The 25,927-nt window shown below is 43.0% G+C and overlaps 1 protein-coding gene across 1 annotated transcript in view; it reads left to right on the top strand.

Moving 5' to 3' along the window:
• Positions 1-25,927, top strand: part of ACACA (acetyl-CoA carboxylase alpha) — a 277,380-nt gene that overhangs the window by 242,835 nt on the left and 8,618 nt on the right. Inside the window, exons 51-54 of the mRNA XM_006881383.1 lie at positions 4,906-5,083; positions 7,279-7,391; positions 20,893-21,047; positions 21,690-21,860. Coding sequence (XP_006881445.1) covers positions 4,906-5,083; positions 7,279-7,391; positions 20,893-21,047; positions 21,690-21,860 — 617 coding nt within the window. The remainder of the gene's footprint in view (positions 1-4,905; positions 5,084-7,278; positions 7,392-20,892; positions 21,048-21,689; positions 21,861-25,927) is intronic.

Genomic DNA, 25,927 nt, shown 5'->3' on the forward strand with positions numbered 1-25,927 from the left:
CCCCCGGCTGGCTTGGTGCTGGGTGCTGAGAACACATAGGGATGACCGTGCATGGTCCCCCTGCAGCTGTGCTGGCAGGGTCCTTACCCCAACCTCTCTGGTCAAGACCCTAAATTCCATTCCAGGTTACAGTTCTCTGGTCCCTGGGATCTTGAGTCAGCATTTAGCTTTAAGGATGTTAAAGCTATAACCTTTGGAAGACAGCTTCCTCGTCAACTGAATGAAAGAGATCCATATTTGTGCCTAATTACAAGAAAGGCAATCCAGCAGGATGCAGAAATGTACAAGTAATAGCATTCATATCTCAGAAATAAAGAATTTCTGAAGATCATTTTAAAACAGTTGCAGCAATATATCAGCAGAGAAAGAAGTGTCAGAATTCAAGTCAGTTTCAGGAGATGATATGGAACGAGGGATATCACTTGCATGCCACTCTTTATAGTTCTGTTCTTTTTTAAGAATGAGGTTATTTCAGGTAAATGTGTGTCAGAATGTGTAGCGTAAAGCAGCAGCACTTTGAGAAAGGCTGCTTGTATTTTTTAATAGCTTGGCTGCTTGTGGGGTATTTTAATGGTGGGGCCGTGGGACAATTAATGTTCCTTGTTAGCGTTCCCTTCAGTCACAACCTTGTCAGATGTAATGAAACTTGATGTCCCTTTTCCACCTGTATTCTTGGAGCCTAAAGATACTTGCTTGGGATAATATCCAGGCTCTTCACAATGTTGCAAGTGTCACCCGTGCAAATTCTGACCATACAGAAATCTGGAACTGTCTACCGATTAGTTCAGGGCTTTCTTCTTCTTCTTTTTTTTTTTTTTTTAAGTCTTCTCTCCAAAGTTTGATTTACCCGGCTATCCTCAACTATTAGATTTTATTGATGCTGGAAAAGTAAAATACAGAATGTTATACTAAAAAGATCTTGCTTTAATTTCTTTCTTTGCCATTTACTTAATGTAAACCTCAGCTTCCTCATCTACATGAATATAATAAGATGATGTTATGATGATTAATTTATGTGTGCAGATTTATAATCATGCTGCCTCGTATAAAGTAAGGCTTCATGATAATGATTGGGGGAAAAAATCCAGACTCAATTTCACAAAAAGAAAAAGTAAACTCAATGTAAATATCACCTGAAATACTATTTTATACAAATATGAAATAAAAATATTTATTGTTTTAATTTAAAAATTAGATATTAAACTGTGTCTCAGAAACCAGTATCACCTTTTTTCACCTTTTAACTTTTATTTGCGTCATACGTTTCCTGTAAAGGAAGTATTAATTTTACTGTACTTTTTTGGAAATGTTTGTACCTTTTGGGAATCTAATGTATTATAAAGTATTTTACACATGTTCTGATCTTGCTATGACCTGAATATTTAAGCCATCCAGGCTTTTAAAATAAAACTTAAAAACCCCACCCCCCAAAAAATGAGATAATTTTAAATAATTCTTAGCCATCTTGGAAGTTAGATCTTATAACTATAGATAATGCTGATAGGGATTCTGGCATAGATACATCTTTAAAAAACAGAAGAGAATGGAAATACTGTCTTCATTTACTTACTTTTTCCCCAGCTAAAAATGGCTTTTAGTGCTAATATCTGGTATTTTCTTTTTTTGCCTTTATCTGTCCCTTCCATTTCTTCTCTGTGTGTGATACCATTGATGGCCACTCTTTCTTGTTTCTGAGACTGTATTCTTGGCAGCCCTGAAAAATGTACTGCTAATTACACAATTATTTTATTATGTAGCACTAGTTGAAATATCCACTAAAGAATTAATTTACTTAAAATAATTTGAACTGAGCAATTATTTTTATAACCACAGAATTAGCGTAAAGTGCTTAAAGTCCTTTATTCCCAGCTCTTCATACAGCAGTTGTGTAATTAGCAGTAAATTTTTTGGGGGTCTTTGCTTTCTTCCCAAAGGAATAAATGTCTTCTCTCTGATCACATACACAAAGTGTATGACCACACAGATTCACATAGAGTAGACCATTTTCCCTAGGGCACTGTGGAGTTTCTAAAGGGTTCACAGAGTAATCGGTTCTGGGAAGTGATGAGTCAGTGGAGTATGCGCACTGATGGTTTGTATATAAAGCCATTTGTATTTTAGAGAACGTTAATTTGCTGGTAACTGCAATGAAAGCCACACATTTTAGGACATATAGCATATGATCAGGAACAAATAATATTGACAGAAGAAGTCCAAACTGCAGTGAAAGGCACTGGTGAAAAATAAGGTTCCAGGAATTAGCATAATGCCAGTTGAGATGTTTCCACAAACAGATGCAATACTGGACATGCTCACTTGTCTGTGCCAAGAAATTTGGAAGATAGCTACCTAGTCAATTGAATGAAAGAGCTCCATATTTGTACTTATTTTCAAGAAAGATGATCCAGCAGGATGCAGAAATTATCAAGTAATATCATTCTTATCTCAGAAGTAAAGATTTTCTGAAGATCATTTTAAAAGAGTAGCAGCAGTATATCAACAAAGAAGTGTCAGTAATTCAAGTCAGATTCAGGAGTTGATATGGAACAAGGGATATCACTGCTAATGTCAGTTGGATCTTGGCTGAGAGCAGAGACTACCACAGAGATGCTACCTGTGTTTTATTATGTGAGGCATTTAGCTGTGTGGATCATAACAAACTGTGGATGAAATTGTAAAGAATGGTAATTCCAGAGATAACCATTTGAATAGAACAAGAGAATACTACAAGCTTTAAAATCTGCAGAGACGTGTATCTTTTTTTACTAGTTTGGTGCGTATGCTGAGCAAATACTCTGAGAAACTAGAGACCACACTATCAGGACTGGAGGGCTCATTAACAACTTGCAGTAAGCAGATGGCACTGCTTTGCTTGCTGGAAATGATAGGACCTGAAGCACTTAACTGGTGAAGATCAAAGATCACAGGTTTCGGTATGGATTTACACCCAAACATCAAGATAACAAAACTCGGGGGGAGGGGCGGGGGAGGGAGAAATGTGCAACGATGAATGACTGGAAACCCTAAGTCTCTTTTTAAAATTAATTTTGATGAAAATTTACAAACAACAAAACAACTCACAACTGGATCAAACAAAATCATGAAAACAACAGAAAAGATTGATGTTATCAAATATTGTGTTTCACTTGGATCTGCAGTCAGCACCCATGGAAGCAGCAGTCAAGAGGGAAAGATCAGGAGTGAAAAACAATGTCTAAGAATTTTGAACTTTGTATGTAAACCAGTATAAAATAAAGAAGGGGGAAAAATCAAGCCTGGAAAAATCAGTCGAACAATTTATTGCATTTAAAACCTCTGCTGCAAAATACCACTCTAAAGTATAAAAATGAAAGATGTCACTTTGAAGACTAATCTGCCTCTGACACAAACTATTTTTAATTGCCTTATATGTATGGGAAAGCTGGACAATGGCTACAGAAGACCACATAAGAATTCATATGTGTCTGAATTAGGGTGTTGGCAAAGACTTTCCTGGCCTTCAGAAGAACAAACGGCTCTTGGGAGAAATACAATCAAAATGCTCCATGAAAGTGAGGCTCACAAGACTTCATCTCATACTTTGAACACAGGAGGGACTTGTCCCAGGAGAATGACACCATGTCTTGATAAATGGGATCAACAAGAAAGAGGAAGGCCCTTAACAAGATGATTCCACAGTTATTGCAGTCGTGGCCTCCCCCACTGCACTGTGAGAATGGTGCAGGCCTGGCCGGAGTTTCACACAGAGTTTCACACATGTGACATGGAACCAGCCAGAAAGCAGCAAAGAGCACAGCCAAAGCCATTTCTGTTTGGTTAGTCCTGAACTTCCTGAGAAATAGGTTTTTGCTCTAAATTTCTAGAATTCATTCATCCCAAGTGGAGCTTTTTCTCTTTGACAGGAAACTTTATTATAAGGTTGAACTTATTATTTGGTATTTAGAAGGGACACATGATGGTCCCATTGAGGTACTCATTAAACAGCTGGAAACACTTTCTAAAATTTAGCACTGTTTAAACATCATTGACCTGAGGAATGGTTAAGAAGTTCATAAATATTGGTAAATGAATAGCTGATCCTGCTTTCCCTGGACACACTTGATGTACGCACCAGAGTTTCCTTTTCGTCAGGCTTGGGGGAATTACCAAATGTTCTCTTGCTTTTCTCCTTATATGATTGGTATATCCAGTAAATATCCGTAATTTTTTTTTCATTGATACCTGGTAAAATGAAACTTAGACAATTGTTTTTTCATTATCTAACATGCGTATGTTTTCATTCAGCACACATTGAGCACTAACTGTTCTAAGCGCTGGGCTGGACAGTGCAGATACAAAGATTAAAGATACAGTTTTTGAAAGATTCATTTCCATTAGCAACACATTTTAAGAGCTCATCATATACTGAGTATCATGAGAGGAATTGCAAAGAGCTAGAATAGTTCCTTCCGTCAGAAAACTTAATGTAGTGGGAGAGATCACATATTGACATGAAAAATACTCAACGTTTGTAGAGCAAGTGTGAATTAATGTGGTGAAACCTGACTACAGAAATTCGGGGAGGATATAAAATGGATATGTAATCTGAAAAGCTGCTTCTAGGGGATGCAGATTGCACTGACTGGTAAAAGGCGGTACATTTTTTCTTCCCTCCTTGTGCTTTCAAACATCCTTGAGAGACTTGAATGGGGTATAGGTCAAGACTAATCTCTTCAGTCTCCAGGGTGGCAGTCCAGAACATGGGGTGGCTGGAACCCCAGTCCAGTCCCCTTTGATCATGGGCAGCGTCACCATTGGGGTGTAGTGTGCTATACCAATATGCTTCTCAGTGTGCAACACGATGTCTGCAGGCCCTGCTTTGGGAGGGACATGTTTCATGATTTGTGATTTTATCATTCTCTGTAGATATGTATGACCAAGTGCTGAAGTTTGGTGCTTTCATTGTGGACGGCCTGCGGGAGTGCTCCCAGCCTGTGATGGTTTACATTCCGCCCCAGGCTGAGCTGCGGGGCGGCTCCTGGGTCGTGATTGACCCCACCATCAACCCCCGGCACATGGAGATGTACGCCGACAGAGAAAGCAGGTATCATTCCTTCCATATTTCAACTCACAGCTTCTAGAGACCTCCTCACTGTTGTCTTCCTGGAGAAAATAACCAAGGACAATCTGTCCACTAAGGGCTCCAAGGGCAGAAATTTCTAAATAGTGCCTCCTGGCCTGAGAAGGAAACCAGGCTGGAGTCGTCATGTTTTCTTACAGTGACCCTCCTTCCCATGGCGTTTTCTCATCCAGGCACCTCTAGTCTCCAAGAGGCCCCTCCCTCTTGTCTATCTGTGGAGATAGCATCTTTTTTTCTTAGGCATGTGGCAGAAGGACCTTAACATAATTGGAGTGAAAGGACTGAGTTGTCTGAATTGTTAGGCCAGAACTCTAACAACGTATTCTTCACCTCACTCTGCCACTGTCCAGCAAGCTTCTTTGAGCCATATGTGGCAGTCCACGCTGCTTCTGGGTCCAAAACGACACACAGCTGGATGGTCAATAAGATGTATCCAGCCCACCAAGCCTTTGCGTCCCTGTCCCAGGAGCCCAGTGCTTGCAGCACCCAAGGAACCAGAGGAGAGGCTCTTGGGCTTGTTGGGAAGTGGTACCTGGAAGTATATACACAAAACAGATCAAATACAGGACACTTCCAGAATCTTTTCCCATACTCAGGTTTCACTCTGGAAGTTATCAGTCTTTGGTCCTTTACCAAAGATGTCCGGAGTTGGAGCTATTATGAGTTAAACGGCAGAATCTTTCCCCATCCTATTAACTAAATAAACTTCCCAGCATCTATGTTCTTACTGTTCTCCATGCTATGCCTTACAGCAGAGCATTTGCTTTTGTCTTTTCCAAAAACAGCTCAGCCTTAACTCTAAAAACTGCTTAGGAGAGTCGAGTAGTTTGATCATTAGACGTCGGAATGTTATTTTTTCTAAGTCAGAACCTGGCCTTGGGAGTCTCTGCATGGTGCAAATAAATGGCTAGCACTAAGCTGGTAACTGCAGTGTTGGCAGTTTCAAGTCCACCTAGAGGCCTGGTGATCTACTTTCAGAAAACCAGCCATTAAAAACCCTGTGGTGCACAGGGCTAGGCTGACAAACACAGGGCTGCTGAGTTACAACTGACTTGACAAAAGCTGGCTACTGGGTTATTAACGTAGCCTTGATCTGATAGTAGAAAGAGGACGATTCTTCTGCTTATTTTGGGCCCAGACTGGTTTCAGATCCAGTCTGCCATTTACTAAACTTTACTTCCTATACCTGATCTCTAAAATGGTGCTGACAGTAGGACCTATGATATTGTTTTATATATATATATATATGCCCTTGGAATATGTGTGTGTGTAAAAACTGTTGCTGAGTACTGTGGAGTCAGAAACGACTAGCAGCTCACCCTCCAGCTACTTTTTAGACAGTAAATTGCACAAGAGGATACTGCCCATCTCCTGCAGAACAGCTGGTGGGTTCAAACTCCATACCCACTAAGCTACAATTAGGGAGCTCTGGTGGCCTAGTGGCAAGAAGCTGAGCTGCAACCCCAAAGGCACTTGGTTCAAGGCCATCAGCTGCTCCACAGGAGAATAGTCAGTCTCCTTCCATGCAATTAACTGCTTCTAAAAACCCACTGGAGGGGCAGCTATGGGTTGGTTCTGACTCTTTGGTACACAACAAAACCAAGCAGCTATAATTTTTTTTTTAAGTTTAAAAAATGTGTTTGGGGCAAATTAACTGGCAATAGAACATTATTAACATGCAGTAGAATTAACTCCTACACTTGGATTCTTTCCATAGCAGCAGCCAAAGTCTTCCTTAGCTTACTTTGTGTTACGAGTCTGACCAGCAGACTGATAGGTGTGGCTGTGCTGGAGGAATGAGCAGTCTTCCCTCCTCACTGTACCCGAGTGCTGGAGATTGCTCCCTCCCCCTGCCCCTATGCCCCCACACTACCCCGACCACCATGGCAATGAATGGGATTCCTGTCACTTTTGTCAGATGATGGAATCTGCATTCTTCTCCCTTTGAGATGCAAGCAGACTTGTACGGTGGTAATATTTCAGTTGCTTCTTGCCAGACCTTTCTCATCTGTCACATGGGCACCTCACAGACACCTGCTTCTCTCCCTCAGGTTCCTCTGGCAAACCATGGATGAGCAAAACCATGCATTTCCTAGCTTCATTCTGTTGTCTCCTTTATCTAAAGTACCTCTATTTGTTTTGTTTTCTTTTTGATGTAGGGGATCAGTTCTGGAGCCAGAGGGGACAGTAGAAATCAAATTCCGCAAAAAGGATTTGGTGAAAACTATGCGTCGGGTGGACCCAGTCTACATCCGCTTGGCTGAGCGATTGGGTATGTCTGCTTGTCCTCCTAGCAAATCAATGAGCCATTCAGCTGATTTGTAATGAGTGCATTCATAGGCCAGGGGAGGAGGCACTGAAGCATTTGATCAAATTCATGATAATCTTTATTTACTGTCCTCTATATGGTAAGAATCATGGTAGAATATAACTGAGTGTAACAGAAGGGTGAGTGGGTCCTATATATAATATATACTTAAAAAAAAAAAGGTTAAAGTCACCTGATTTTTCTGATATTTTCTTATAGATCAAATCTTTCAGGGCTTGTGGAGTCATGATCAGTGATTAGCTACAAGTGCTGCTGTGGTAGCCTAATCAGGCAGAGACTAGGCCCAACCTAAGTGTATTCTTTCTCCTGTCCCTGTGGAGAGAACCTTGGTTCTGAGGGATGAGAGAGGCCGTGTCGGGATGAAGAGGTGGGAGACTCTCCCTGGCTCTGGGGTCACCCTGTGCTCGGTGTACTTGGAAACAGAGACTGCGGCGGCAGCAGCACTGGGAGCATTCCAGCTTGATGATTCCAGCCCTGGCACTGTTGCTCATTTGTTTGTGAAGCTTCTGGAAAGCACTTGGCAATGTGAACAAGAGAGAAAACTGGGATCCCTGTGTTGAGTGTAGAGCCTGAGTATCAGATTCCTTTGAACCGATCATTTCTGCTTAGCTTGACCCCCCTTGCTGTGTTAGTAAAGATAATTGCTTGAGGCTCTTTGTTGGGGTTTTGTTTTTCTAACAGAATAGAGATTATCTTTAAGAGGGAGGATACTCAGTGAATGGAAAGAGTAAAAATAGATATGCTAGCTCATTTGTGTTCCAAGAACTAATTAATAAAGTGTCATTTGTGAATTCTGTATTTTCACCATTTAGAGACATGATAAGCTTCTGAGTATCACCTGTACCTTAGAGACTGCACTTCTAGGGACCTGGAGCTCTGAGCCAGGTGACCTGCCATACGTGGGGCCCCGGGTTACCTGGGCCCTGGTTGTGTCCCTTTGTTTGTCAGGGAACAAGCAATTCTTCTACACCACCACAGCCTGACCCTTTCATAGGAAAGGTGCACATGCAACAAAAAATTGGCAAGGTTGTTTCTAAAATCTATTGCTGCCCAGAATGGTTAAGGTGGGCTTTTTATTGGGGTGGGTTTTTTCTTCTTCTTCTTTACCTCTTTCTTCTCCAAACAGGATAATTACTTCTGACCAACCCTATACACTTTAATTAAAGTAACTGCAGCTCAAGAGCAAGCTACTTACAACTGTACATAGAGCGAGCTCTAAAAGCTTCAGCCACTGATAAGCATCTCACTTAGATGGCTCATAATTGCTCCCAGCATCCAGCGATCGTTGCTGTTTGTGCCACTAATTCTGCACAAAGGCAGCAACGCCACAATTGCAGGACACAGTGAATTGCATAATTTTCTTCTTTTTTTTTCCTTTTTTTTTCTGCTGGTTTTCTTTCTGGCCAATTTAAAATTTGTCAAAGTCGGTCTTCTTCTGGATCACTGCCCTTTGATATTTCGCGCACTCCATTTGCCACAAACAAGCCGCAGGGCCGCAGTTCATGCTGACTCCAGCAGAAGCAGAGAGAGCTCCATTTATCTTACACTGCCTGCTGAATTCCTACTCATTAACTGGGGGTTCACTGCCTCTTTTTAACCCCCCAATGGCTGTTATCATCCCTTCAGAGTAACTGGGTGGTAGGAAGAGGGATCCTCTCTGACATCTGTTTGCACAATGACTGGATGGTGAGGGGTGGGGGGGCCGAAGCTTCCTTCTTTAGAAGGAAAGTGATATTGCTCCCACCTTCACCCAGCACCTTTCCACTTGTGAAACCCTGGAAGGAGGGAGGGAGGAGATTCCCAAGTGATGGCCATTTAATCATTTGTTACCAATCATCTCATTATCAATTTCCTACCCACACTGAAGAAAACTATATTTATTTAACCTTGACCAAAATGGCACTAGAGGAATCCTTAGTTTGCTAAATGTGAATCAGGCTCCAGCCCAAGGCAGCTTGGGCGGCAAGAGCAGTAGATCTGGAGTAACAAGAACTAGATATAAGTCTTAGTTATGCTGCTTCAGGTAGTCAATTGTTTTAACTTCTTTAAACACCAGTTTCTTCATCTATTAAATGGGGATAACATCCCCAGAAGAGCTGCTGTGAAGATCAAATGAAAGTCTTTTTGAATTTGCTTTGAATCTGACACATTTTTTTGCAAACATAAGGATTGTCACCATTTCCTTAGAATTAGCAGCGGATAGCCGCGTCTGGTATCTAGCTTTCTCTGTCTATTAAGCCCACTGCTGGAGTGGGTGATTCAGAAAGGAAATTCAGAAGAAGCAATAGTGATCTTGTCTCTCAAGTTTGTAATCCTTCTAGATTATGCACACCCAGCTGCTTTGCAACAAAAGACCAGGGGTTCATACATCCTGTCAACCCAAAGTGTCAGTTTAGGGTCTTCTCACGATACTTAGAAGCAAAGTCTGACAAAATGTCTCCCAATGCCACCTATAAAATAGGTGAAAATGACCCCAATTTCCAAAATGAGAAAGTAGAGGGGGAAAGAGAATGGTCAGAGGAATTCTCCAAGACACAGAATGTACCTTCACAGCATATAAAGGAACTGGTTCCTTCTGATGCGCTTTTCCTCAGGATTTCCTCCCAGCAGACTGTTGAGCCTAATCTAAATTCAAAAAGGCTCCTTTCCCTTTGTGATCCAAGGTCGATTCCAGTGAGAAAAATCTGCTAGTTGATGGCTATCCTGTAATCTGTACCCTGATGAACCTGTATTGGTGGATGTTACCTTGTGTTTCTGATCTCTTCCCATCAGTCCCTGCACTGGGGAGCACGCTCACTGATCACCAAGACAAACCAACGCACAACTGACTAAGTTCAAAACCCAAATTATTATTCAATCTCAAAGGGTCATAAGCAGAGTCTAATTTATGAGTAGCTAGTTTTATCTCCTGTTTTAGAATCTTGGGGCTTTTTTGGGTTTGAGTGTTTTGGGTGTGTTGTTTTTTTTTGGTTTGTTGTGTTTTTTTTTTAAATGACCTTTTGTCCGTTATAGGGCTAGTTTGGGTAGGGAGGTAGTGTATTAGTAGTTTGCATTCTGTAATTATAGAGTATAAAAATAGTGCATGCATTGATTCCCTAATAGAGACAAGGAAGAAGACTTTTGCCTGGAAGGCAAAGTGAACCAAGCTACATCCCAGAGTTTGAAAAAGCTGGACTAGTTCTGAGCGTGGACTCTCACAGTTGGAATCTGGTAGCATCAATGCAGAGATTATGGAGTACCAATTGGCTTACAGATATTCTAAGTTCCTTTTTTTGAATTTCAGTCCTCGTCTTCCAGGGTCTCTGTCTGTCTCCTCCCAGAGACAGAAGCATAATTACTGTGGATGCCCCCCTCCCCAGTCCTCTCTTCAGCAGCCAGGCTGTTCTCTGGCTAGAACTCTCAAGTTAAAATTGCTTCTCTAGCAGAAGCAACCAAAGTATTGAAGCTGTATGTAGCTTTTTGTGTCTTTGTGTCCATCTACAAGATAGTGTAAGCTGAAAACAGCCAGAGGGGCTGGGTAAGGCAGAAACGGTGCCCTTGCCCAGTTGGCTTGACGAAAGACAGACACTCCGAAGTCCATACCTAGCAAATGACATCTCACCCTCCCTGCTCTCCAGGTAATGCCCCTCACTGGCAGTCTGGCCACTGAGCACTGGGATGTGTGGTAAGTAGGCTCATGAAACAACACAGGTTTTCTACCGTGTAGGTAGGTAGGTCCGCCAAGTTAGCAGCAGCTTAACACCCACCTCATCTCACTGACTCAGAAGCTGTTTAGCTTGATGCAGTTGGACTGCAATAGTGACATTTTGGAGGAAGGCGTGATCATTTTCATCTAATCCATTAATCGGATTGTAGTTCTAAAAGCACCACTGCTTGTCTGTTTCCAGGAAGCAGTGATCCACAATTCTGTTGGGCCTATAGATCCTGGAGAGCATTTTGTTAGAGTGGACCTAAAGGCATGAGGGAGAACCTGTCTCCATTTGGGCCCAGCTGACCCAGATTGTTGGCCTTCAACCTGCCAGGCTCATGGGGAGCAAAGGGAAATAAGAGAGTAGCCTGCCCAGGCATACCACTACCTGCATTTAGAATATTCTGTGCTGCCATTTAACTTGGGGGTGGGGTGTGCGTACACAGGAGACAGGGCACAGAGGAATAATGTATTATTACTATTACTACTTTTATTTGGAAATCTCTAGTTTTAACTATAAAGACTTTTTAAAATGTGAGCTGGGGAGAACTAACGCCACTGCAAGGAACTTTAGGGTTAAACATCCCTTGAGAGGGTTGCTGTTAAAATCAATATGCAAATACAGTTATATTTAGATAGGTATGGCCCCCTTTGAAGAAAAGCAGATATATGAAAATGGGATTTAAAAAAAAAACCCTAGATACATTGGGAGAAATTATTCCCATTACAAAAGGATTATTTGCTTTACCAAAGGATTCACTGCAGGGTTCCTTCTAAATAGCTCCCTTAAGGCATTTAAAACAGAATCTGATTTACGCAGTTTTTCAAGAATGTGTTTGTGTAAAGAAAGGCACACCTGTTATGGATATAGAAATCAGTTTGCAGGGTTCATTTTTTTTTCTCCTCCCTATCTTACTATCTTTATAGAGAAATTTTCTTTCAACACAGAAAATGTGATTACATAGATCTTTTAAACAGCTACTTATGTTTGTACTTCTGAATCTTAATAAGATTCCAGCCTTTTTCATGCTGATTTTTCACTTTCAAGGCTGAGGTAAGGGTGTACGTTCTTCTATCTGCGATATTCAGGAGCAGTGTGGGTTAGGAGAATCTCGCTCTTATCGACCATCTTCAACATTTAACCCATCAAAGCAAATTATTTTCCTAAGAGAAGGAAGTGAGCCTATAAAATTTAAATTTTCATAAAGGCTTCTTAGTAGAACTTTTAAACTTTAGTATCACATTCTTTTATAAGACATTTTCCTTGTTTGTCCGGTTAGGATTGTTGTTGCATAAATGAGACTGAGTTCAGAAGAAGAAAGGGATTTCTGCAAGGTCACCTAGTACCTTTGGATGAGCAGAGCATTTTTAGCCTACCAGTCTGCTTTTTATTCAAAGCTTTGAAGGTGTCCTCTCCCCTATTCACAGAGGACTGGCTTCTTCCCGTCCTCCCTGGGGACTGCTCCAGAGCTGCCTGGTGAACTGGTCGCACTCTGTCCTGGTACAGGGAGCACAGCCTCCTCTAGAAGGTTCTCGGCAGCTCAGACCTCATTAGGGAGAGCTGGGGGTCTCCACTGTCCGAAGGATAGCTGACAGACTGCTGCACTTGCACCCCAGTGGATGAACTCAAACTCTTGTCTTTGGGTACTGCTGAGTTTATCTCCACCCCCAGCTGCTCCACAGCGTGGGGCAGAACTCTCTAGAGGATTTTCTCAGCTATAATCTTTATGGGCAGATCACCAGGCCTTTCTCCCATGGGACCACTGAGTGGGTTTGGCAACTCCTTAACCAGTGCACTACCATGACTCAAGAGAACCAGACTTCTTGTGTGCTCCCTAGTTGATTCTAGCTCATAGAAATAGAGTAGAACTTGCCCATGGTATTTCTGAGGCTATAAATCTTTTACAGGAGTGGACAGTAGAATCTCTCTCCTGCAGAGCACTGTTGGGTTTGACCACTGATGGCTAAGTCCAACTCTTAACCCACTCAAGTCCCAGCTTCACTGTTCCTAGCTCTGTGACTTTGGGTGTGTTACTTTACTTCTTGATGCCTCCCTTTGCTAATCTATAAAACTATTTTAGAGTAGCAGAGAGAATTAAGTGAGCTGAAAAATACTTGGACAGCTAGCATGTAGTAACATCTCAATGCTAATTGTAATTTGATCCAACTAGTCATTCCTCTTCCCTATTTTTTTTACATTAAAAGTTTTGAGTTACTAGATTTTTAAATTTCATGCTGACTTCTTCTGGAAGTTGTCAAAAGGAAGGGATGAGTATGACTCACCGTTTCTCTCCTACTTCATCCTTTTCCTAAAGTAGGATTCTGGAAAAGAATGACTTTCCTCTTTGCACCGTATTCTTTAAACACAAACAGCACAAACTCACACACACCAACTTGCTTTCCTAAAAACCCTGAGGCCCTGCAATCTGGCTAGAAAAGAAAGAAAACCATTCCAAGATATTTAATTGTACAGGGAGCTTACAGGATTGATCGAGAGCTTAGCTTTTTACAATAGTCCAGTGAATAAGAAATGCGCCTGACACACGATCAATGATAGGATAATCACTCTTTATCCCCCTCCTCATTCTTACCTTCTTTCTTTCAGGAGAACAGGGTTCAGAAGTCAAAAATCTTTATAGACGCCGCTTTTAAATTAAGCAGAAAATAGACATTGACATATTTGTTAATCTTCCCTAAATCATTACCGGGGCTGGCTGCTTTGCTGTACACGGAGAGAGGGCCCTTGGTGGGCCACACAGGGTGTAGCTGGCTGAAGGGCTGCCTTTTCTATTTCAAGAATAACATTTGCAAAATCTTTTTTCTCTCCCTTCTAAAACAAAGCACACAAATCCTTACCTTGCTTTTTAAAATACATACATTCTGTGCTTCTATCTTTTCCTAGTTTGGGTGCTTTTTTGAAAGCAGTCTTGAACTGTTGTTAGAGGAATTAGTAACGGATTCAAGCCAGGTCGCCTGTAAGGGTATGATTGGTCTGTGGTCTTCCTGGTTTCAGAAAAGATCTAGAGCATTACAGGTGTGGGTTCTGTTCCTCTTTCAAAGCTCTGGAACATCCTGATTGGGTGTGCATGCCCTCTGTTGGCCTCAAAGCCTGTTTCCTTTGTCCTCCAATGTGTTAAAGCCACTGCCTTCCTTCCAGCATGTTCTCCCTCGTCTGCACCCAGAGCTGAGTAGGACTGCTCTTAATTCCTTTCTAACCAAACGAGCCCAACTCTCCAGACTCTTTCCCTGGCACCACTGGGAGAGTACCTGCTTGGCTATTCAGTGCCATTTAATGCTTCAGAGTAAACGCCAACTTTGCCACTTGAAAGGAGATGCCATTGGGTGGGCCACTTTCCATCTGAGAGCCTCAGTTTTCACTTTTGTAAAACAGAGTATCTAAAAAAAACACACAAAAAACCCCACCAGAGTATCTGTCTATACGATTGGGTTGTTCTGTAGGTTGGAGATAATATATGTGAAGCAACCTGGAGAATGCTCAATACTGTTAATGTAGTCTGCCCGGCAGCATGGTGTTGACAGCTTACTAGACCTGGCTGAATTGTTCATGAAGACATATGAGCTGTGTGATCCCGCAAGTGCTGAGTGCGATTTCCAGCACAGTAATTACCGTTAAGTGGTATGTGTGCCATCAGGTGCACTCTTGGTTGGTTGCTCAAAAGAGAGAGTTGAAAGAGTCTGGAACTCTGTCTAGCCACATCGGTGGTCGGCCCTCCTTTGCAGCCAGTCGTTTTAACCTCTAGGTTTTACTTAATAGTTCCTCATTTCCCAATAATAGGAGGTTGGTGCTGTTGTTTATGACATTGTGTCAACTACAACTCATAGTGACCCTATGAACAACAGCTCCAAAACCTGCCCTATCCTGTTCCATCTGACATACGTGAGCCCAGTGCCCAATTGACAATCACTGTGTCAATCCATCTTGTTGGGGGTCTTCCCATCTTACGCTGGCCTTCCACCTTTCCAATCATGTCCTTTTCCAAGGACCAGCCCCTCCTAACATGTACAAAATATGTGAAATGAAGCTTCCCTATCCTTGCCTTGAAGGAACACCCTGACTACACTTTCTCAAAGACATATCTGTTTGTTTTGCTGTCCTTTGGACATTCAATACTGTTCTCCAATACCAAAATTCATAGGCATCAATTCTTCTGTCTTCCTAAGTCACTGTCCAACTTTCAGATGCATAACAATTAATGGAAAAGAACATGACTTGGGTCAGAAGCACCTGAGCCTTTAAACTGACGATTCTGCTCTAGCACTTTGGAGAGGTCTTTGAGGGCCGGTTTTCTCAATATGTCTTGATTTCTTGACTGCTGCTACAGGGTGTTGATTGTGGATCCAAGTAAAATGAAATTGTTAACAATTTCAGTCTCTTCTCCATCTATCATGATATTGCCTACTGGCCCAGTGGTGGGGATTTTTGTTTTCTTGATGTTGAGATGTAATCTAAATTGAAGACTGTTAGGCTTTGATCTTGTGCAGCAAATGTTTCAAGTCCTCCTCACTTTCAGGAACCAAGGCTGTGTCATCTGCGCAGCTCAGGTGGTTGTTGATCTTCCTCCAATTATTCTGAAACCACATTCTTCTTCACTAAGTCCAGCTTCTCAAATGATTTGCTCAGCCCTGCCACACCCCTTTCTTGGTTTTAAACCATGCAGTCTTCCCTAGTTCTGTTGTGACAGCAGCTTCTTGATCCAGGTTTCACGTAAGCACAATTAAAGTGTTCTGGGATTCCTATTCTTCTCAGTGTTAGCCTCAATTGCTTTGTGATCAGGAAAAGCCACTCTAAATTTTAGGCCGGCCTAGTAAACAGTGTCTAACCCACACCACAGGATGTGGGATGGGATTAAGATGGACCTTAACTTCTCAGGCAAGGAGCCTGTTATCATCACTTGGCCTTCTCTAAAATTAAAAGGTGGCGAATGGGATAATTCTAAAGCTGCTAACCCGAAGCTGGAGCTGCTGCAAGGAAGGAAAGTGAGCAGTCTCTTCCTGACTTCCAGACCCTGAAAACCTGCAGGAGGGTTGGCTCTGAGTCTGTTCCAGCTTGACAGCAGTGAGTCTGTGTACTGGCATAGCATGCTGCATACTGCACTGCTTACCGAAGGTCACCAGTTAGAATCCACCAGGATTCCACATGAGAAAGACAGGCTGTTTCCTCCTGTAAAAATTTACAGCCTCAGAAACCAGTGGAAGGTGGCAGTTCTCTGAATCTCCTTGATGGCAGTGGGTTTTCTACTGCTGAAGCCTTTGTCTTCCTCACCCCACCCCTCACCCTCAAACCAGTACGGAGAGAAGCGTCCAAGAACCTAAAGCTGCTGAAGTCAGAGTGCTGTGTGTGAGTCCTGGCTCCCACTTTCTAGCTTTGTGACCTTAGTAAATTATAAGTTACACAAATTCCCCATGCCTCAGTTTCCTTGGCTGAGAATGGAATAAACATAGCAACTTCATAAATTATTGTGAAGACTGAGTTAATAGATACAAAGCACAGAGGCTAGAAACCAATAATCTGCAAGTATTATTAGCCTTATTGATTATATGTATTAGGGAGCTAATAAAAACATTTTTGTTTAGCATGTAATTTCTTTCATTTCACAGAAAAGTTATAGGAACTTTTTTTTTTTTTTTACAATACAGGAATATTTTTATACAAAGAACTTCTGATATCCTTCCTTCGGCTTCACCAACTGTTATGTTTTCTCCCATTTGCTTTATCAGTTATACTTTCATGCCTGTACTCTCACCTCTTCTCCCACACATACATGGCCTTGAACCACTTGAGAGTGGTTGATAAGGGGCATGATGTCTGAGTATTTTCATAAACAGATTTCTCTTACAAAAGCACAATTGTCGTTATGTGCCATCGAGTGACCTGCAACTCATAGTGACCCTACGTACAACAGCTCTGAACCTTGTCCTAACCTGAGCTCGTCTCACTGTCTCTGACACACTCACCCCACTGCCCCAGACTGTGTCAGTCCATCTCATCTGGGGTCTTCCTCTCCTGAGCTGTCCTTCCACCCTTCCATGCATGATGTCCCTCTCCAGGGATCAGTTCCTCTGGGCCACATGCCCAAAGTATGGGAGACGGAGCTTTAAAATCCTTGCCTCCAAGAACAGCCTTTTTTCACCCTTCCCAGGGTAAAGTTTGTTTTTTTGGCAGTCCATGGTACATATGTTCAACATTCTTCTCCAGCACAACTCAAAGGCATCAATTCTTTCAACTCTAGTCATTGTCTAACTCTCTGATACATAGCAAGTAATTGTGAAGACCATGGCCTGATTCAAGTGCACCTTAGTCTTTGGAGAGGTTGTGGGTTTTTTTTTTACTAATTTACTGAATTCTAAATAAAAATCTAACAAATTCTTTCCATTTCCCTCACTCCCCTACCCAACAAATTGTACAATCCAATGATTAATCCCCTCTTCCTCCTGCACATCCATATCCCTCTGCTTCCAGCCTCTCCTACTCCTCCTGGATCCTTATACTCATTCTACAATAATGTTATACAATATTTATCTTTGTGGGACTAAGTTAGTTCAGTGTTCTTTGGAGAGGTTTCTGTAGCAGCTTTCCCCATAGCAATTTGTCTTTTGATTTCTTGGCTGTTGGTGTCAAGAGTGTAGATTGTAAAGCCAAGTAAGCTGAAACCGTTAACAACCTCAGTCACTTCTCCATCTATCATCGTACTGCCCAGTGGTGAGAATCTTTGTCTTCTTGATGCTGAGCCTCAATCCATATTGAAGAACACAGTCCTTGACCTTCTGCAGCAAACACTTTATGTCTTCTTCAGTTTCAGTAAGCAAAGTTGTGTCATCTGCATACGATAGGTTGTTGAGTCTTCCTCCAATCCTGATGCCACATTCCTCCTCATAAAGTCCAGCCTCCTGAAAGATGTGTTCTGCATAAAGATTTAAAAGGTATGAAGACAGGATGCATCCCTGACGCACTCCTTTCCTGATTTTGAACCATGCAGTATTTCCTTGCTCTGTTCTGACTGCTGCTTCCTGTTCCGAGTATAAGTTTCACATGAGCATAATCAAGTGTTCTGGGATTCCCATTCTTCTCAAGGTTAGCTAAAATCTGGAATCATAATATTGGCACTATCTTATTTAATTAAAGGTTCATATTCTAATTTTATCAGTTATCCAAATAATATTCTTTATTGTTTGAATTTTTTTTTTAAGGTCTAGTCCCAAACCACAAATTACAATTCATTTACTAAGTATTTTTAATTTAGGAGAGTTCTTAGGCTTTTCTCTTTTTTCATGACCTTTGACCTTTTTTAAAAACAGGCCATTTTTTTGAGCAAATACTCTTAAAGTTAGGTTTGCCTTCTACTTCACAAATTCAAATTATACATCTGGGGCAGGAAAATTATGAAGTGATGTTAAATCCTCCTTAGAACGTCATCAGCAGGAAGCCTGTGATGTCAATTTGTCCTAACAGCAATAATGGACATATATTACTTGCTTTATTCAGCTGTAAAGTACCATTTACTCTTTAGTAAAAGATGCTTTTAGACCATCTCAATATCCTGTTACTCATCAAACTGCCACCTAATAGTTTTATTTGGCATTCATTGATAATTCTTGAGTCAGTTACTATGAAAGGTATAAAATGGTGATTTTTCTAATTCTGTCATTGTCTACATTTACTGTTCTTCTGCTATAAAGGAAAGCATTACCTCTCCTCCTTCCCCATTTATTTGTATCAAGAGGGCTTCACAGTTTTACTTCATAAATGTTGTTACTTAATGTTCATATTGTCACACACTTAGCCAATAGAAGAACCTTTTAATATGACCCCATTATCTGTCAAATTGTTCCTTCATTTTTCTCACAAAACTTGTAGACTCTTCTTAGAGTCTTCCTACCCTTGCTCTGGAACCAGCACTTTGCCTGTGGAAGTCTCCAGTCCCTTTAGAAGAAAAAGGGAAATGTTTGTTTCTTTATCAAGTCTAGCTGACAGTTTTCTCTGAGAACAAACTAGTGTGCTCTCCTCTCACCAAGTCGGTAGGCACAGCAATGTCGATCCGGCTCCATACTAGAGGGAAAGGCCGTGCTCCTTCCAGAATGTGGCAAGCACGCTCATGCACTTGACCTGTTTTGGAAAGAATATAGAGATGTCACGTGCCTGAAGCAGTGGGTCAGGACATCTTCACAGCCTGAAAGTAATGATGGGTTTTGTAAAACAAGGTGAAGTTGGGTATCCAGAAACCTCATAAAAGTGAAAGTAGATGGTGTGGTTACATCCCTGTTCTGTTAACATGGTGTTTAATACTTACAGCTCATTCAGCAGCCCAAGGCTGTTTATGGCATATGATTCATAGTGGCATAAAAAACAAGCCCTGTTCTCAGACAGGCATGCTTGAAATAGACCTTTCTCTTCTGCATCCCATCACCTGTGGTCATGTATTTATTTGTCAGCTTTGGTGACAAAGCACTTCAGGTTATCCCCAACACAGGGCTGTCACCTCTTGCTCCTTCAGCTAAACTTAGCTCCTCCTTACAAGGCAGGAAGCTAAATTTTCAGTATTGATCGGAGGTCTCATTCAGAGAGTAATTAGGAAGAAAGGCACAATGTAGCAGCCCCTCTACTGGGACACTATTGATTTGGGGAGGGGTTCCTCCTTGTTATAAGGAATTTGAAAATCGTCTCTATCGAGTATGGTACTGTATGCTTATAAGCTCAGTGATCCAAATAGGGTTTGTAGACTGCCTTTCTCTTTCTTTTCCCGCCCAACAACTAGAATGGCAAGGGTTGGCTTGGTGAGCTGCCCAGGGGGCTGGGCTGACACAGGACACATCAGTCTGGCTCCAGCTAACTTGAGGTTGTTGTAGTTGGTAGTTTCTAGCAAGTTGACTCCAATGTGTGGCAGCTCCCAGACAGAATGAAAGGCTGTGTAAGACTGTAAACCGTCTTCACCGGTGCTGTTGTGCTCGAGCCTCACTGTGGTCACTGTGTATTTTGTTGGAATATTTCCAAAAGTATTCAGTATTAGACAGTATTGCGTTGTGAATCACAGGGTATTCACTGGCTAATGTTTGGTATTAGATTGCCAGACCTTTCTTCCTAGTCTTAGTCTGGAAGCTCCACTGAAACCAGTCCACCATGGGTGACTCTGCTAGAATCTGAAATACTGATAACATGGCTTCCAGTACCACAGCAGCGTGCAGACTATCAGGATGTGACAAACTGGAAGATGAATGATAGACTCAGTGTAGAATAGTCAAAACAAGATATTAGAATACAGCTTGCAACGTCAGTAGTTACTCAGATCTTTACCAAGTCTGATGGGTATTTGTTGTGGACGCAGGACAAGAGCAGGTAGTTTCTCCTCAGAGGCATAAAGGGTGCTCTTTCCATGGAATGGTCCAGATGCTCCAACACTTGTCAGTAGTGGATGGACAATGGTGCCACTGCTGTGCCAGCCCTGTCCTCTCATGGGGGGAAAATGAGTTTGTCTGCACCTGCTCACTGAAAGGGGAACGAAGGGTTCCCATGGGTGCGTCCATAGCTGTGGGCGTCATGGAGAGAAGACATTTGGGCTCCGTAGCAAGGTGAGAACAGGCCTGACATCTCCCGTAGAGGCCTCATCCTCTTAGTGAAGACAGTGGAGGCCAGGCCACTGAGGGAAGGGGCAGGGGTGGATTCTGAGTTTTCTGTGGCGGCTGCTGTGCAGAGATTCCTGGTCATCACAGTGTGTGACAGGCAGGTTTATCTAATTGCAGGCACTCCAGAGCTAAGCCCAGCTGAGCGGAAGGAGCTGGAGAACAAACTGAAGGAGCGGGAGGAATTCCTAATTCCCATTTACCATCAGGTAGCTGTGCAGTTCGCTGACTTGCACGACACCCCAGGCCGGATGCAAGAGAAGGGTGTTATTAACGTAAGTACAATGGCTGCCTTCTCTCCTGGCTTGTCAGAGACCTGCTAGTGAGCATCCGTGTATGTCTGGGGTTCAGGGCCTCACAGGACTGGATGAAAATAGCTTGTGCACATCAAATCACTGCCAAGTTTTCTGAGAAACTTTTCCCCCTTTGCTACATCCATTATCATCCTAAAACAGTTGATTTAGGTTTCCATGGACTCCTCAGGAGAAAAGTTCCATTTCACGGATGGGAAACTGAGGCTTGTAGGATTTCACTGGTAACAGCCTCCCTGGTGGTTTTCAGGCTGTGGATTCCGACAATACCAAAGTTCCAGCAGCAGCTCATTCACATCTGATTTGCATTCAAGTTGCTTGAGCAGTCTGCTCAAAACCAATTACTCACTCTGGTTATCTGGGAATTCACAGCCTTCTCCCGGAACATCTCAGCCACGTGTGGGGCTGGCAGTACCCAGGCCCACTGCTGTGCATGCCATCGCAGTCAGCTCTGTGGGAACAGTGTGGGGGCTGCAGGTGCCGGCAGCTTACAGCCAGCTCTTGAATGTGAGGGGTGTGCCTGCAGAGTGGAGTTTTGTGCCCGTGGGGTTCCCTCTGGTGTGAGTGAGGATTAGAGCCGAGGGGACTCACCTTGTCTGTGTGTAGGACATCCTGGACTGGAAGACATCCCGAACTTTCTTCTACTGGCGGCTGAGGCGTCTCTTGCTGGAGGATCTGGTCAAGAAGAAAATCCACAATGCCAACCCTGAGCTGACTGATGGGCAAATCCAGGCCATGCTAAGGCGCTGGTTTGTGGAGGTAGAAGGAACTGTAAAGGTAGGTGGGGCACCCACAGAGGAGTGTCCATACTGTGACCCTAGCTCCTCTCTGAGGATATACAAGAACCCCAGGGGTGTGGGTGACTGGAGTGGGAGGGGGAAGTAGATGGCCCCCCAGTAACACATCAGGACACCTTGGTAAGATGAGGGAGTGGGACATTTCTTGTAGCTTAATAAATTGTTCCTCAAACCTTTTTTGAAACACTTCCAATATGCCAGATATTCCTTTGGGCTCTGGGTTCATGGGTTCTTATGCACTCAGTACCCACCTTCTAGAGGGAACTGTGAATAGAGCAGTAAAGTCATCACTAAACCGCCATGGAGCGCAGGAAAGAGCTGAGACCTGGAATGGTAAATAGTCTCACAGCTTGGCTGCCAGGTAAGAAGACATGAGCAGGATCCCAGCCGTGCAGGGCTGGGGGGCTTTGTTGAGAAGTCTGAACTCTATTCTGAGGTCCATGGAAACTCACTCAAGTTTTTCAGTCAGCAAGATGGTAAGCTCCCTTGGGCCTTAGAAAGACCTCTAAGGGATGGGTAGAGGGTGGAACTGAAGGGAGTGAAAGCCAGAGAGGAATCATTTAGGCAGGAGATGCTGTGAGTACAACTGAAGAGCTCATTTCCCATCAGTTAGAAGGCAACACTGGCCCCGCACATGGCAGACTGAGCCAGCATCTTCCTGGGGTGACGTCAGGGAAGGGCCGCCCCCTGGAGCAGACCCCTTGAGATGCTTCCCTGATGCTCTTGCCTCCAGGTTGGGGATGGGCAGGTAGAACTTTTAAACCATGTACTTAAAAAAAAACAACTGAACCTTTATTAGCATGTGGTTTAAAAGTGAATCGTAAACATCCAGTCAGAATACTGGCAGTACGTATGGTCAAAAACACTGGGCTGTCTCTGGGGGCCTGGGCGAAGCATGAAGGGTCCTGCCCATAACGAGGGTCTCCAGCCACCGCCTCCTCACAAGTGTTGCCTTGAGGTCTTTGCTCCTTTACGAGGAAGGAGCTCCAAGATTTGCCATCAGTTTGAGACCCAGTGAATTGGAGTGCTTCTAAGATTCACCTCTGTGTTAAGTCTATCCATTTCTTTACAACTGAAAAAGATTCTTTGGATAAATATTTCAGATGTGCAGCAGGGGAGCTCAGCCTTATGCGACATTTGGTTCAGGTTAAGGTCAGTTTGTGGCATCATAATTGAGTGAGACAATTTTGTCAGTGGCTACTGGCAGCTTCTAGTGGGAGTTGGCATTGAAAGTCATGCAAGTGTAAAATAAGAAGTTGTTCTCCAGTTAAGAGTGGCCGGCTAGGTAAATGGAGTGTGTGTATGTGGCCAGGAAAGGCCTGCACCGCCTTCCCACCACATTAGTCACTAATGGACATGCACGGCCTCAGCAGGCACAGGAAGGAGAAGGGAAGGATTCTCCTCTGAGCGTGACGTGAGAAGGCCCTTTCAGTTTTCCTTAACGTCCTGCTCCCACAGAGACAGTGTCTGAAGAAACAAGCCATTGCCATCTCGTCTCAAAGGAGAGAGCAGTTACCTACCTATGTGCAGATAGATGTCTGCCAAACAGATGTAGGGGGACATGGGGGAGAAGCTTCTAGAAGGCACTGGGAACCAACTACTCTCAAGAATATGGAGACATTTTCTTCGCTTCTGTCTGCAAAAGGCAGCACTCTCCCGAGCTCTCTGCCTAAAAGGACAGCAGAGGAGAGAGTGAGGCGCTGGATTATGTGATGCCAGGGCCTAAGGCTTTGAAACCTCCTTCCATATTCTGCAGGCTCAGCAGGACCTAGTTGAGTGTGGGGTGGGGGCTGGGGTGGGTGATAAAATCTGCATTGTCCTTGAGAGAAGAGTGTTGCAATGTCAAAAGGCAGTGCGCTGCTTCTGAAGGGCTGCCGGAGGCTCTGTGTGGTCTGCAATGGCTGGAAGCCATCACTTTATTTTGTTCTTCGAGTACTGTGTATGTGTCTTCTGAGTGCAAAGACTGGCTGAGTCTAGACTGTGGCTTTGCACTAAGAAGTGACCCCTGCTCCTTATTGTGGTCACCAGTAGTGAAGGACACTTTCTGATAGCCATCTGTGAGCCATGCTGTGTGTTCCTTTTTACCCCTCAAAGAATGTGCTGGGTTTTGGTTTTTTTTTTTTAAAAAAAAAAAATACCTTAATCCTGAAAAAAGAGATTTGAGGTTAGAAAATGGCAGAGGTTGCAGTGTTGTAACTGGACAATGTCATGCCTTTGTTTCCCTTGGAGGTGGGTATCTCTTACAGTGAGTTATAGGATTCCACTTGGCTCTGCTGGGACAGTCCTGTTGTACGAAATAGTAGGGTTTATGTTCATGGCTCACTGCAAACAGAAGCAACCACCACCACCACAGCTCTCTGCACAAAAGCAAGGGCTGTGGTTTAAACAGTATCACACAGCTCACATTTGTTAAAAAGTCACAATCTGAGGTATGTAGTGTTTGTTTGCATTATTTAAACAGGCTGATTTTCTCCTAAATACCAAAAGCGAACCTTATGTGAAACAATGTAAAACAATAATTCTGGACACTCTAACTTTCTGGATCCCAGCTTCGCTGTTAGTGGTTTGGCCATATCATTTATGTCTCCAGTTTCTCTAGTGTAAGCTGGGGACATGTGGGTTTTAAATCATAGACGTTTGTAGCACCATTTCTGCACAGTAAGTTTTCTGTAATCAGCACAGCATGTTAGAAGGCCATCCTGTACCAAGAGTTAAAATGTGTGGCTTAATGATCTTGAATAAGGGGGCAGGGTGGTCCTCTAAGCATAGCAGATGCTCGGTAAAGGGTTTCTGATGGGGTTTGCACTAATGCAGCCAAAAATGCAGTGTGCCATCATGCACTCTTACTGTTCAGACAGCAAATGCTGGATGCCCTTGTGGGGATGCTAGAGTGTAAAGTCTCAATGATATGGCTGTTGGATTTCCACTTCCATGTACCAGGTCGCAAGCTGTCAGTGGGTTAGTCTTGTGCACCAAATGTCTGTCTTGGGGCCAGGGTGGAGAGGTGGGCAGGACTTAGAAAGCACTGCTTGGCCTTGTATGGTCCCACGGTGGCCCTGTATGGCCCACCATGCTGTTAACGTTGCTTGAAGCCTCTGAAAAACCACATCCCTTTCTGGGCTTCACCTGGATAGGTCTTAACCTTGTGGGTGATGGTGGTGTTATGTACCAACTCATAGCTGACCCTCCAGCAAGTTTTCAGAGGCTGTAATTCACACAGGAGGAGACTGGCCTATTTCTCCCTCACAGCAGCTGGTGGATTCAAACCACCAGCCTTTGGGTTGGCAGCGCAGCTCCTTACCGACTACACCTCCAGAGCTCTCTGCCTAAACAAACAAAAAAAGCTTCTTGGTAGGACATGGTAATCAGGGCTCACATCCACTATATGTGCCCTGATCACACCCTGCTACTTCTGTACCGCTAAGGAAAGTTTCAGATGTGTAATATATTAGAAATGACAATCTCCCAACAGATCTTTTTATTTGATAAGATAGACTAATTACAACATACAGTTAGTAAAGCTGAGTGCTGCTCACGTGAAGGCGGCCTCTCCAGTGGTTTGAATCCACCCAGGGCTCTGAGGGAGAGAAGGGCAGGCTCACCCTGCTGCAATTTATAATCTCACAACTCGATGAAGGGTCACTAGGAACCTGAACCAACTTGACAGCAGCCAGTGAGGGAGTATGTATTATAGAACTACTATTGTAACATTTAATTATTGATATTTATTTACTGGTAGTAAATGTTCTGGTTGGGGTGAATGACAAGGGGATGAGAGGAACCTGTCATGAAGTTACCAGCAGGCAGCACAAAATTCCACATTTAAAACTGACGCAGCAAATCGTTAGGCAAATGTTATTCTCTTCATGATAAAGATGACATGGGCTTTTAAAAATATTTTGCATACAGTAATTTGTTTACATTGTATTTTATTCATGTACTTTTTTTTAATCCCCTCCTTTCTTCCCTCCATCAAATTCTGCAAATATGTTTTTTTCCTATAAATATATTTTATTAATTTTCATAAACATTTACAGAGATTTTGGG

The sequence above is a fragment of the Elephantulus edwardii genome, unplaced genomic scaffold (genome assembly GCF_000299155.1).
Source record: "Elephantulus edwardii isolate Elephantulus edwardi_28Jun2011 unplaced genomic scaffold, EleEdw1.0 scaffold00015, whole genome shotgun sequence".
In the NCBI taxonomy this organism is placed as follows: Eukaryota; Metazoa; Chordata; class Mammalia; order Macroscelidea; family Macroscelididae; genus Elephantulus; species Elephantulus edwardii.